Source organism: Trematomus bernacchii, unplaced genomic scaffold (genome assembly GCF_902827165.1).
Source record: "Trematomus bernacchii unplaced genomic scaffold, fTreBer1.1, whole genome shotgun sequence".
Lineage (NCBI taxonomy): Eukaryota > Metazoa > Chordata > Actinopteri > Perciformes > Nototheniidae > Trematomus > Trematomus bernacchii.
In genome coordinates this window covers 5,981,424-5,994,133 of record NW_022988050.1, presented here as the reverse complement: position 1 = coordinate 5,994,133, position 12,710 = coordinate 5,981,424, and the positions used below count along the sequence as shown (strand labels likewise).

Here is a 12,710-nt window from a genome sequence, read left to right as displayed (position 1 = left end):
TGTAAGTTGATGCTGCTCATTTATTACTAAGCAGCCATTTGTTCTCTATGGGGCATCTCTGTCTCTCTTTCACCTCTCGGTTTCTTCCCTCCTCTGTCTCTTCTCATCTGCCTCCTTCCCTCTACCTGTCAGTCTGCTTTCCCCCTCAAATGATAAGAATTAAATGGGATGAAACAGTCTGGGTTTTAACCTAAACTGACAGATGAACACCATGAGATTTCAAATTGAAATGAGCTAAACCTTTTTAAATCTGTACACCAGGAACGAGTAGGTAAGGCTCATTTAAAGTCTAATTTGTAACTGTCTAGGATACATTTGAAGAAATCGTTGCCAGCTCTTTCAAGTTAAATCTCGATTAGAAGAAAGGCTTCCATGTGTTTGCCAGTATAGGTGTTTGAAATCAAATACATAGTATAAGGAAAATCTATTTCAGAGAAATGCAAATCCTCTGCTCTCCTTCCACATAGGTCACAGGCACATTTCCTCACAAGCGTGCCCTTGTTTGTATGAGATATCCAATAATAGGGCCCCTATATCATAGTTAGTGTTCTCCTGTATGCCGGTACTTATCCTCCTTAAGTCTCCACTCATGCTCACCCTCAAAAGTTTTCTCATGCATTTCTTCCCTCATTGATATGTACTTGTCTTCCTGTAAGCACACACACATTTTATTCTGCTCTCCTTTTTCAAAGTTTCTGTAATAAAATAATCACTGAAATGACTTTGTGCATGAGAAAGTGAATAAATCTATCTAATGCCAGGTTTCTGTCAAGCTGATGAAAAGCTCCATGGAGAGCTGTGTGATGGGAATGAAAGGTTGAGCGTTCAAGGTGTCGACCATATTTATAAAAAAAAAGGCTTTGAAATAGACCTCTCTGTTCAGACTATATCAAGTGCAGTCAATGAGAAAAGCATTCTTCTTTTCAGATTTATCATCAACCCAATGCCTTTTAATTTCAACCTGGAGGCTTTCAATCAATATCTTCCTTATTTATTATTCAAATTATCTCCATCTAAATTTGGCAGGCGGGCTAAAGCAGGTACGGGTTGCCAAGGGCGGCAGGAAAAACAGTCCCCATTAGGAAAAGGTTGACAAAGAAAGAAGAGGGAAGGAAGTGAATGTGAATGTGGCAATCACCCGAGAGTCTTGATGAAAACCTATATTGTTGTTTAGTACACAAAGACGCACGCAGCTTAGCAACTATATCACCATGACACACACTCAGGCATGCTGCTTAGGAACCGTCCCTTCACGACACAACTCCATGAGCATGTTCACGCCACTTTACACATTTTACACAATTGAGCCTGTTCGCGTGTCTGTGCTCACACACGCTAGAGTTACCATCAAATATACATGAGGAGTCAATGAGGCACATGGAAAATGTGTCAATTGTTGAACGAGTAACTGCAAAGAAAAGCTGCCTAGAATAAAGGCATCAATATTGGCTTTAATGTGTTGTTATTATCACATCAGTAAAGTTCGACATTCATTCAGCCTCTAAATAAAACACATTATTTTAATTTAGATAAGGTTTTTGTACAGATTTAACAAAACAAATTGACGTTTTAATAAGTAAGCCTAAAGCCAGACTTGGGGCTGAGCCGGATTACCTGTTTCCCCTTATTTCTTTATGCTAAGCTAGCATTAGCTAGCACAACTGATGGATATGACAAGAATATTGATCTATTTATCTAACTCCAAGGTGTGAATCCCCAAATATAAAATGTGATTGCTTTAAATGTAAATAAAACTGTTCACTATGGATGTCTACTTTACTACCAGACTCTAAGAAAGTGTTTTGAAAGAATCAATTTACATGAATTATTTGGAGGGAACATATGTTAAGCATAGCAGTGGAACATTGTGGAAAGATAAAGTGCCTGGGGAAATTAGCACATACTTGGAGAGAAATCCGAATATTAATTATGGCAGCAGTTCATAAAACTCAAGGATAAAGAGCAGCCGAGTGTCTGCAGAGGTTAACTCCATGGCACAAAGTAAGTCGACATGGACCAGCAGAAAGTATTGGCAAGCTGCGGATGCTTTCTTTCCAAGTGACAGTGAAGAAGAATACCACAGGCATCGGAGCCATGGCACTGGCCAGCTTCCACTGAAATAATTGACTGGTGATGTTTTGGATTAGGCCAGTGAAAGATGCACTGTTGGGCCCACTTCACAGAAGATTAAAAGTAGCAGGTGGTCCTCTAAAGATTGTATTGTTACTTATTCTTCTGTGTTATCCAGTGGGGAATGGGTTGAATGATGTTGCTATTGTAGTCAAGGAAAACAAACAACCTTAAAGCAAAAGTTCCACACTTTGGAGAAGTATTGACTGTCTTCCTTAGAGAGAAGATCAAAGCCCCTTTTACTATGTCTTTTCAAAATAAATATGAAGCTTAAGCCTAGTTAGCGTAGCTGAGCCTGGAAACGGGAAAACAACTATAACAATAAGTGGCTGCTAACTTTCAAATTCCAGGCTTGAAAGTATTTTACAAAATATGTTTTAATGCTTTATAAGGGAGGCTGTTGCTCAGTGGGTTAGTGCGCTGATCTTCGAATCAGAGGATAGCAAGTTCAAGTCCCACTGCAGTCAGCAAGACACTTCACCCCAAATTGCTCCTGTGGGGATTGCCTGTAGTACTGAAGTCGCTTTGGATAAAAGTGTCTAACAAGTGAAATGTAATGTTTTTTTTACTGTGCCATATTGTGAAAAGGTTGTGCTCATTTAAAGTTGAATTTGTACTTGACTGCTTCCTACTTGTTACCATCTGTTAAATAGTCGCTTGGCTACCTTGCCTGGAGTCTAGACTGTGAATAGGAAAACCCAGTGCTGGTAAACTCCAAAATATGCTGGAATAATTCAACAAAGGAAGTACTCGTCTTGTGAGACATCTGTGTTGATTAGATTTTTGAAGAAAGATGTCTGTCTTTAGAGGACAGACAAGTTCCGCTGTTGACTGATGGCCACAGAGTTTGGATGTGGCACACTCAAGACATGTAAACATTTTATGATGAAACTGTCTAATCTGCTGAGATACCCTGAAGTAAAATTGATGGTTGGGAGATCAAAGAGTCTGCCATTTATATGATTTCCAATTGAGATGTCATTTTAGAAAAAAGCTTTTAAAATACTCTTTAAAACAATTCAGTAAAATCTGCAGAAATGATGTGTTTTGACAGTTCTTAACATATGCACAGAATACAAATTAATGAGGATTTATGGTGTAACAGTGATCTAATATTTAAAAATAAGAGTATGTTGCTATTAATAGTGTGGAACAGGGTTTGTAAGTTCATTACAAATTGGGCCTTTTCTACATAACTTAATTATGATGCAAAGAGCCTCTTTGAGATAATTTAGAAATTCAAATAAAATGATTAAAACATGTAAATGAATATGTTTAAAGTGTATATGTTTAAGCAGTGATAGTAATTTCCTTTATTTACTACTTAATGCATTCCAGCCTACAGTATGCACGTACTTGAAAGTTTAGCAACATAATTGCGCTTTAAAAATATACTTTCGCAATCGTTCAGACATGAGGATTGACAGATGGGTAGTCAAAGGTTTGAAATATAGGAGCATACAGACCGCAAAAAGTGTGTTTTTCCTCTAAAAGTTCTCATGTGTCATGTCCTTTTTAAGCTTGCTTCAGCAGGTACACCAATCAGCGCCTCTCCCTCGGGTCCGATCCCTCTCCGTCTTCCCTCCGCTACCAAACCGGCCAGCCATTCATCCATCACCCATTCATCTATCCATCCGATCCATTCATCCATGGAGGGCAGAGGAGGCACAGAGGGCACAACATCGAAGAGGTGAGGGGAGACTTTTCAAGGGACAGAGAAGAAATTGAAGGGGAGGAGAGGTTGAGGAGATACTAAAAGAAGCAAGGATGGATGGATGGATGGATGTGAAGAGAGGAGTAAAAGGAAAGGACTGTAGAAGAGACACAGTGTGACCTTGCGTTTGATTGATGTATCTCTGGAGAAAACGGATTGGAGAACCGCTTGCACACACACACACACACACACACACACACACACACACACACACACACACACACACACACACACACACACACACACACACACACACACACACACACACACACACACACACACACACACACACACACACACACACACACACACACACACACACACACACACACACACACACACACACACACACACACACACACACACACACACACACACACACACACACACACACACACACACACACACACACACACACACACACACACCACACACACACACACACACACACACACACACACACACACACACAGTGTAGGGATCACCACTTTGTCACTGTGCTGGCTTATCCATTATCCTGACTCTGTCCTTCTCTCTCTCTCTGTCTCAGTATGTCAGTCCTGTGCCGACCGGGAAGGGGTTGAACATGGCTGACAGCAGTAGTGGTAAAAAGGCTGTAGTTATTCTCGAAACATGTGGTGGAAATACAAAAACATCCCTCCAGTAACCCCAAATGCTCTCATGGTTGCCTGGGACATGGTTTTCTGTAAGCAAAGCCTGGATTTGAGATCTGCTGTAAAAAACATTTCGAAAGGAAAAGTTGGACATTTCGGGTTATGCGTTTATTTGCTTTCTTTCTAGGAAAGAAATTAGATGATCAATGCTTCTTTGCTCCGAAGGAACCCTGCTAAGTTATCTAGACAACTTTAAGCAATGGTTTGAAGACACTGTGATATGTGAGAAAATATTATCCAAGATGCAATCCTAAAAATTTGCTGACGGAAAAACTCCACAGGTTCCCTTTAAGAGAGGAGCTTAAAGGGGACCTATCATGCAAAAATGCACTTTTGTACGTTTTTTATACATGAATATGTGTCCCCGGTGTGTCAGGGAACTCACCAAGTGTCAGAAAACACAACCCTCTCTCTTTTCCTCCATACCCAAATCTCTAAAAACGGGGCTGCAACGGAGCTGATTATTATTTGAATTTTTCTGACGTCAGAAAAGGGGTGCTCCGCCTATATGGGCAACTCTCCACCTATCAGGGGAATGAGAGACCGCTCGAAAGCGCTGGTGACGCTGTAGTACATATGCCAGGCCTGTAAGTGGCGCTGTAGTCTGCCACAAAAGCAGAATCAGCCCTTGCAAAAACAGGGCTGGAAAAGAGAATATATGTTTCAAATATAGCATGATAGGTCCACTTTAAGTCAGGATGTATTGACGCTAGCATCACATGGTGAATGGAGGCAGGGGGAAACCGATAGCTTTGCCTATTATTAAATTGAAAATGAAACCTCTAAAGCTAACTGGTTTATCCTTTGTTCAACTCGTGTTGAAACTTGAAAAGAAAAAGCAAGGCAATGTGCATGTGTTTAGCTTTCCAAAATCTCAATTAGGTTGCATGTTTAAACAGTCTGCACACAGAACAGTATCACCACTGAATGATGACATGGTGTAACTGTTGCACAGAGGTGCTGGTTGAATGGATAAATTGTCATTAAGCAAGTCATGGTTCCAAAATGCAATGCCCCCATGAGAATAACACTCATTTTTATTTTAACTTTTCTTTTAAGGTTAAACAAGCTTATAAGTCAGATATAATAAGTGTTTTCAAGATTTTCATTTTGTTAATGCAGATCAAGGCTAGACATATCTTGACTTCCCAACCTCTAAAACACTGACCAAAACTCACCTTTTTAGACTGGCATTTAATGTGTGATTGCTGGTATGTTAAACGTTGTTTTATTAGCTGGATTTTTATTTGATTTTATATATTTATTTTTATCTTTTTAAGGGGTCTTTGGGCACCTATAAAAGCGCTTGATAAAACAAATGTATTATTTCTTTAAATGCAATGTTTGTATGTGTTTTTATTCTGTTCTGTTTTGTATGATGTTTACCCCGATTCTTCTCATTATTTGACCTTTATCTGAAAAGGTCAAATCAGTAGGTATTCCAATACTGACTGAAGTTCTCCAAAGTGATATATAGGAGCTATAGGTGTGTGTCAAGGACAGAGTCTCTGGTATTGACTATAGGCAAAATATAACCTGCAGTATTTTAAAAGCAATATATAGCGATGGAGAGTGGCATTGTCAGAGTACAGGTAGCACATAAATGTGAGAGGGGAAGAGTTCACAAACTAAAGAAATACCAATCTAGAGAAATACTACTCTGCTTTAGATATCAGGTTACAACAAGGAGATGAGAGGGGATGATAGAAAGAAATGGTCGACCAGAAAAAGGAGAAGAAAGTGATAAAGCTAGAAGGAAGGGCTGAAGTGAGGAGGGATGGCAGAGTTGTTCACTGTGGATGAAATATCAACAACAAAGGAAAGCAGTGATAAATATTAAAATCACCTTGAAAACGTCAACTCCACCCACATCCTCACACTGCCGCCCTCACACTTGCAGAGACACGCACAAAATATGCCATAAATCTGCAGTGCAAGCCCAACACACTGGCACCATTGACATTAGCAAAGTACCATATTTGTCATGAGAATATATACTGTCCTCCTCCATCACACAGACATGTATTGGGTGGACACGTTGTCACATACATAGAATGATAGGCTTCACAGAGGTGTTATCTCTTGCATGCTTTCGCGTCTGACTGCATTTGATTGAACATGCATTATTCTGCCTTTATATGGAGGTTGAGAGGGATGAAAGATCAAAAGGTCTTCAGAAGAACAACCCGAAATAACAACAACAAACCTCCTGAACTCACTTCCAAGTTCGATAAATTGTCTAGATATCAGCAGGTGGTATACTGTATACTGTAAAAGGTGAAAAGTTAGTCCATATTGGTGTGGGGGAAAGTATTATTTTGTCTAGTACCATGTGGTAATAGCTGGACAAGTCAAGCATATGGTTGACTTGCTAGACCATAAACAATACTTTGGTTTTGAACAAACCTTTAATACTTTTGAATAACGCTGTATGTGATTAAAATAACAGATAAAACACTAAAGTAAAGATGAAATCCTTTTGTCTAAATCTAAACTTCTTTTATCAAAACAAAATAAAGGTACCCTAAAGTTGTTTTCTTGGGTGGGTTTGGGATAGGGCAATGTCTACCAAATTGGCATGTGACAATGTTCAGGGATAGTTGATGACATATGGTTTTTTTGGGGGATTTTTCTGGGGGTGAAGGTTGTCTTATGGGCTGCTCCTATAGGCTCAAGGTGCTGTCATTTGTATCAACCGCACCGTGTGTATCTCCCTCTACACTCTGCTTCACTGACTGCGGACTGGAGCTGCACTTGTCATCAAAACTGATCATCAGTCAATCATACAGTACAAATCTCAAAACAGGAGCTATATCCACCAATATGAATCAACATATTTTTGTCAAGGGCATTTGTAATTGAATCGTAACACTTGCTTGCTTTTGGTCTCTCGCGCACAAGCAGTCGCACTAACACATATTTATTTCCTCTCTCTGTGTTCCTCTCAAGTGCCTGTTTTCCAGCAGCAGTATGCAATTACAAATGTCCAAACCAGTTACACAAATAGTTTGGGGATTGCTTGAGACAGCACTAGTGTCCATCTTCAATTTGCAAATGTAATTTCCACGCCCTTGATAGCACCACTACAAACCCTCGGCCCGGTGTTGGGGAGGACAGTATGACCCTTAAAGGGATGCTGTTTCATTTACATATTGTTCTCCAGTACTCACACCATGATGAAAGTACAGGTGGTTTCATGCTACTCTACTGATTGAGGCAGTAATCCACCAAGAAATGTAGCCAATCTTTGAATCCATGGCATATCCGGATAATGGATATCTGGGCTAAGAATTTCTCTACCTAGACATATTGTTTTTACAGTGGGTATAGACAAACTGAGACATACAAATGAAGTTGGAGCCGAGGGACTATTTCAACAGTTTTTTTCACAAATGGCCAATAAGCCTTGCTAATGAAAAGCTAAATTGTTGTCACATGTGAGCTGCCGGGCTTGGAGATTATATTTTGGACAATGTTTTCTGCTTCTTTTGCTCTCCGCATAGATTGCAACTGTGATTGGTCAATACTACATGGACCAAAAATGGAAACCAGAATGCTTTTAAAACCAAATGATTCCCCCGTTTCCAAAGTATTCTGCATTAAATAAATAAAAAGGCAGTCAACGAGGTGACTGGCTGGTAAGCAAACAAGGATGTAAACTTAAACATTTCTTTAAAAGGGCTTTGTAAACTATTTATGAGGTAGTAAATGTATTCAATATGCTCATTGTTTCAGGCATGGTCTTAAACAATCCGCAATATACTGTTAAAAAAGCATGCTGTCTGTTTTTATAGTGAAAGCTGTTTACTGCTTTTTGTAGATGGTGGAGAGTGTGCCCCACAATTTACCTTTCTATTTATACCCTCTCTTTATATGCAAAGGTCTCTACGGCTGTGAGTATGAATTAATTTGAAGTGACACTCTGTAGTGAAGGGATAGTTATCAGTATGGGAGAGGGTCATGCAATGTACGGTCATTTACATAGAGTCAAAGTCCTTTTACAAAAATGTGGCTGGCATGAGAATCTACAGTATGCTGAGACAGGAGCTATCAGGTAATACAGTATCTGGCTAATACAATAATGCGCTGTTGTTTAATTTTGGCAGGGGATATTGTTGTGTCACATAATTACAGGCTTATTACCACAGAAAGCAGCACCGTTTAATTGTCAAGCAGGCGACCATGACACAGGTGCGCAGAAATACATTCACAGCAGCACAAACACAGAGATACAGGCACATCATCACACTCAATAAACAACAGCTCCAGCATAACTCTTTTCATGCCTTCTGTTGTGTCTTGTCGTATTCGCAGATAAGTCACATTCAATTAAAACAACTAGGAAAGCACCGCCTACACCCGGCGGGCTTCAAATGAATTTATAATCACAGTCATGTCAAGTGGAGGATTTCACCAGAGCAGAGAGTTTAAAGTTCTGCTCAATTCAGAGCAAGTAATGTCAAATTTGACTCCAAAAAACAATAGAGTAAGCTGCTTGTGTGCTACAAGTCAAATTGCAGCAATGAGCATTAAGATGTCATGATTTTACTGTAATTAAGTACAAGTTATGGGTTTGGAGCTGTTAGACTTTCAGCCCAAAAGCCACATTTGACACATTGTGTGGTGTCTCACCCACATTAAAAATAAACTGGTATCCTTGTCACAGGGGAAACCAAAAAGTGGATAAATATAGTCTCGTACTGTACATTTGGACCCCGGCTAATTAAAACATACCAGGATTCTTGTCATGCAGGGGTCCAAACAGCTAAAATCAACCGCTCCTCCTGGGAATGGAGCTCATTAAAAACACACTCATGTCATGAGGGGATACAAACTGAGCAACATATTGTCTGTCAACCTGAACATTCCAGGCTCATTAAAACTCACTATTCTTGTTGTGTGCATATCTGGCGGAAATAGAATTGCAAACTTGTTTTGACACCCTGTTTAGGGAACAGTTGCACAGGTGGTTTTTAATGCAGGTTGACATGTATGATGAGCAGAAAAGAGGAGATAAAGAAGGGTCATGGGAGATTTTAATTGAAGGGACTTTGAGAGTTGTGAACTTCACCGAACTCGCAAAAAAACCCTACATTTACACACTTGATGCCCAGGCTCCACTTCTTCCTCTGCAGAGAGATGTACACTCAGACATTTAACTTTGGCTGCAGAACCCTGTCAGCTAAATGTCAACCAGATAAATCGCTTGGGACTAAAAGTTAAATGGAATATTAATATTCAGACAAATTGAGTAGGAGGTCAAGAGCGTATTATGCTGAACTCTCCCAATGGCGATGACTTCATTTTTTACTGTACCTTGCCTCAGTTTGCTCTCAGTTCAGTAACAGGAACATGGGTGTTTTTGTTTACAACATTCAAATATACCTGGCATTTTTTCTTTTCAATAACTATTGGTATTATCAAAAGTATTTCATAGTATTCTTACATTGTGAAATGAGTGAATAAGACTACATTTTATGTATTAGTTTGTCTGGAAACAGGATGTATGAACATCTGCTAATAGGCTGACTATAGTACAGTACATAAACATGCTGAGGTTAAGTATAATGTTTACTTTGTTTAAGTTTAGCTTGTTAGCATGTTAACATTTCATTATTTGTATAGACTTAATGTATAGCTACTGCTGATAGGAGTTGCATTAGTTTTGATTTATGTAGTCACTTCCAAATGTTTAGATAAAGTTACATTTGGACTGTTACTGTACAAAAAGTAATTGCTTCACAAAAGTAAATAAAATGTGTTCTCATGGGGACATACTGTAGATGTCTGTATCAAATGAAATGGCCATCTATCCAATAGTTGTTGAAACATAAACAGTAGTAAGGCAGAAGCTGTTAGGGTAAATTAAATACAAAAATGACTGTAGTAAATTATATTAGAAGATGTAGAACTGAATATACTGCTTAATACCCTTTGACGAATAATGTTGTGGCTCTCTTAACAAAACACCAATCATCAGAGGATCAATAATGAATCAGGAAAATCTTCCACACAGAAGCTGGCTGAGATCTGCTTACTCCCCAAGTGCCTGAAGTAAAAAAAAAAGAAGCCATGAGCCCAACCCTGATATTAAATCCCTGCTGAGCGGACTGGATTTAGACTCTCAATTATCAGACAGGGAGAAAAGATGAAGACAAAGACAGAGAGACTGACTGACAAAGACAAAGAGAGTGACGGAATAATAGATGGATAAGGAGTGGGAGGATAAAGGATGCTTTTACCTTCCGTATCTTGTCCGAGACAGGTTGATAGCAGCAGCAGATAAAGGACTCCTGTTCCCATTATGCTCGGCCATTTGACCCGGCCCCATGACAGTGGCCCCATTAAGTGTGTTCTAACCATCTTCACCACCATGCTTCACCAAACATCCTGCTGCAGAGAGAGGAGGAGAGAGCACATAAACACAGGTCAGTCACTCACCTCATTTTTTTGTTGAGCAGCATGCAACATTGAAAGCAGTAATTTTCAGCTACTTCCTTTTCAGGAAAGGCCACCTGTGCTCTGGCTTTCAGTGAACAGCGAGTTGGAAGCATGCATTAAAATGCTCAAAAGATGACATCTGCCACTGAGAGACACAGCAGCAGAAATACAGAGTTTGAAGTAGCAGAACTGCTTGTTCACAGCCCACCCCTCGAACAGAAGTAAGCGATGAATTAAAATATTCTTTCTATCTATATTGACGGGGCACTCCATTACATCCCCAAGGTGAGATACCCTCACAATCTAAAGTGCAGATGGCATCCATTATTCATTTTTATAGGTGCAATTCAAGTCACCAATCTGAAATCTTTGATCAATCTTTGTGCTCGTGCATCAGAGTTAATGATCGTTTCGCAGGTATTGCAGTCACACAGGGAAATATAGAAACCTGGGGATGATGATAGAGATGGAAATATTTTGTGCAATGTAAAATGCCAGCGGTGGCAACAACACCTCAGATCTTTCAGCGGAGGATTTGACACAGTTGATAATACATTAGACGATTTGAACGATGCTTGGAGAGAGAGTGAGAGAGAGCTGATGTGTGTGCGTGTGAGTGCTTAGGTTGAGAGTAATTACATTTTATAGAGAGAGCATGTACAGCTGAAGGGAAAATAAGTTTCTTTGAAGTTCTCAGTTAAAGACTCAATTTTTTGTATTTTCTGAGTCGCGTACGTGTCTGTAAATTGGTCTTTGATTGCTTTGTGGTAATGCATCTCGAACCCATCTAGCATCAATACTGCCCACTTACTCACTGGCACAAACATAAAAAGTGAGATGACCTGCGAGACATAACATAATTTAGCTCTTCAGCACAGACTCAAAGCAAAGAGTTTGTTGAGGTGGGTGGTAGGTTGCACTTCTCTAAATTAATCTTAATAGCAGCCAGTCAGTCTGGCCTTTGAACTAAACGTCTGGGTACAAATTAGCTTCTTTAACCTCTACCTTATTGGTCTACTGAGTGCACTGTGTATACAAAATGAGTATAAAGTATTACAGTGTACTGATCCAGCACCATTATTGTGAGCAATTGACCATTAGCTAGGCCAAAATGTGTCCCTGAACAGCAATGGTCCAATCGTAGTTTAGCAACCAAAGCTATTTGTCACTAACTAATAAGAGCAACAAATAGTTATTATCCTTAAACCTTAAGGTTCTACGGGTGTTTCTGTTATTTTAGACTTAAGTTTACACAATAAAAATAAAAATAACCAAAATCGAATTAAAGAAATTAACAGTGTTTATTTGCTATATCAAGAACTAGCATTTTAGCATGCCAAGCTAACTAGCCTACTACCTATAGCTCCAAGCTGTGGTTTGTTTTGGGTACTTTCTTAAGCACGCTGCTATATGATTACTCACGTGAAATGACAATCATTGCTGTTAGCAAGCTAGCAACGATTTGTGTGCAGTAGTAAATCATTGCATATTGTTGAATTAACCCAATAAAAGTAATGGTGGCACTCAAAACAGCATAACTACTGCAACTACAGAAGTATGCAAATGTAGACACACCCTTAATTGTAGGCCTATCCAAAAACAGTATGACAAGATGCTTATATCAGAATTTAGAGCATGGTTACGATGCTATTCTGCTGACAAATCTTTCCACAGACACACAGGACAAAGTGCTTAAAAGCTCCTCTGTGTCAGTTCCAGTTAAAGTGTATTTCAATTGCCATGATGACACA

General features: G+C 39.4%; 1 protein-coding gene across 1 annotated transcript in view; it reads right to left on the bottom strand.

Annotated features, from left to right (window-relative positions):
• LOC117473793 (protocadherin-15-like) overlaps window positions 1-10,893 on the bottom strand; it is a 138,240-nt gene extending 127,347 nt beyond the window's left edge. The window contains exon 1 of the mRNA XM_034119670.1: window positions 10,761-10,893. Within this exon, the coding sequence (XP_033975561.1) occupies window positions 10,761-10,893 (133 nt within the window). The remainder of the gene's footprint in view (window positions 1-10,760) is intronic.
• Window positions 10,894-12,710: the final 1,817 nt, after the last annotated feature.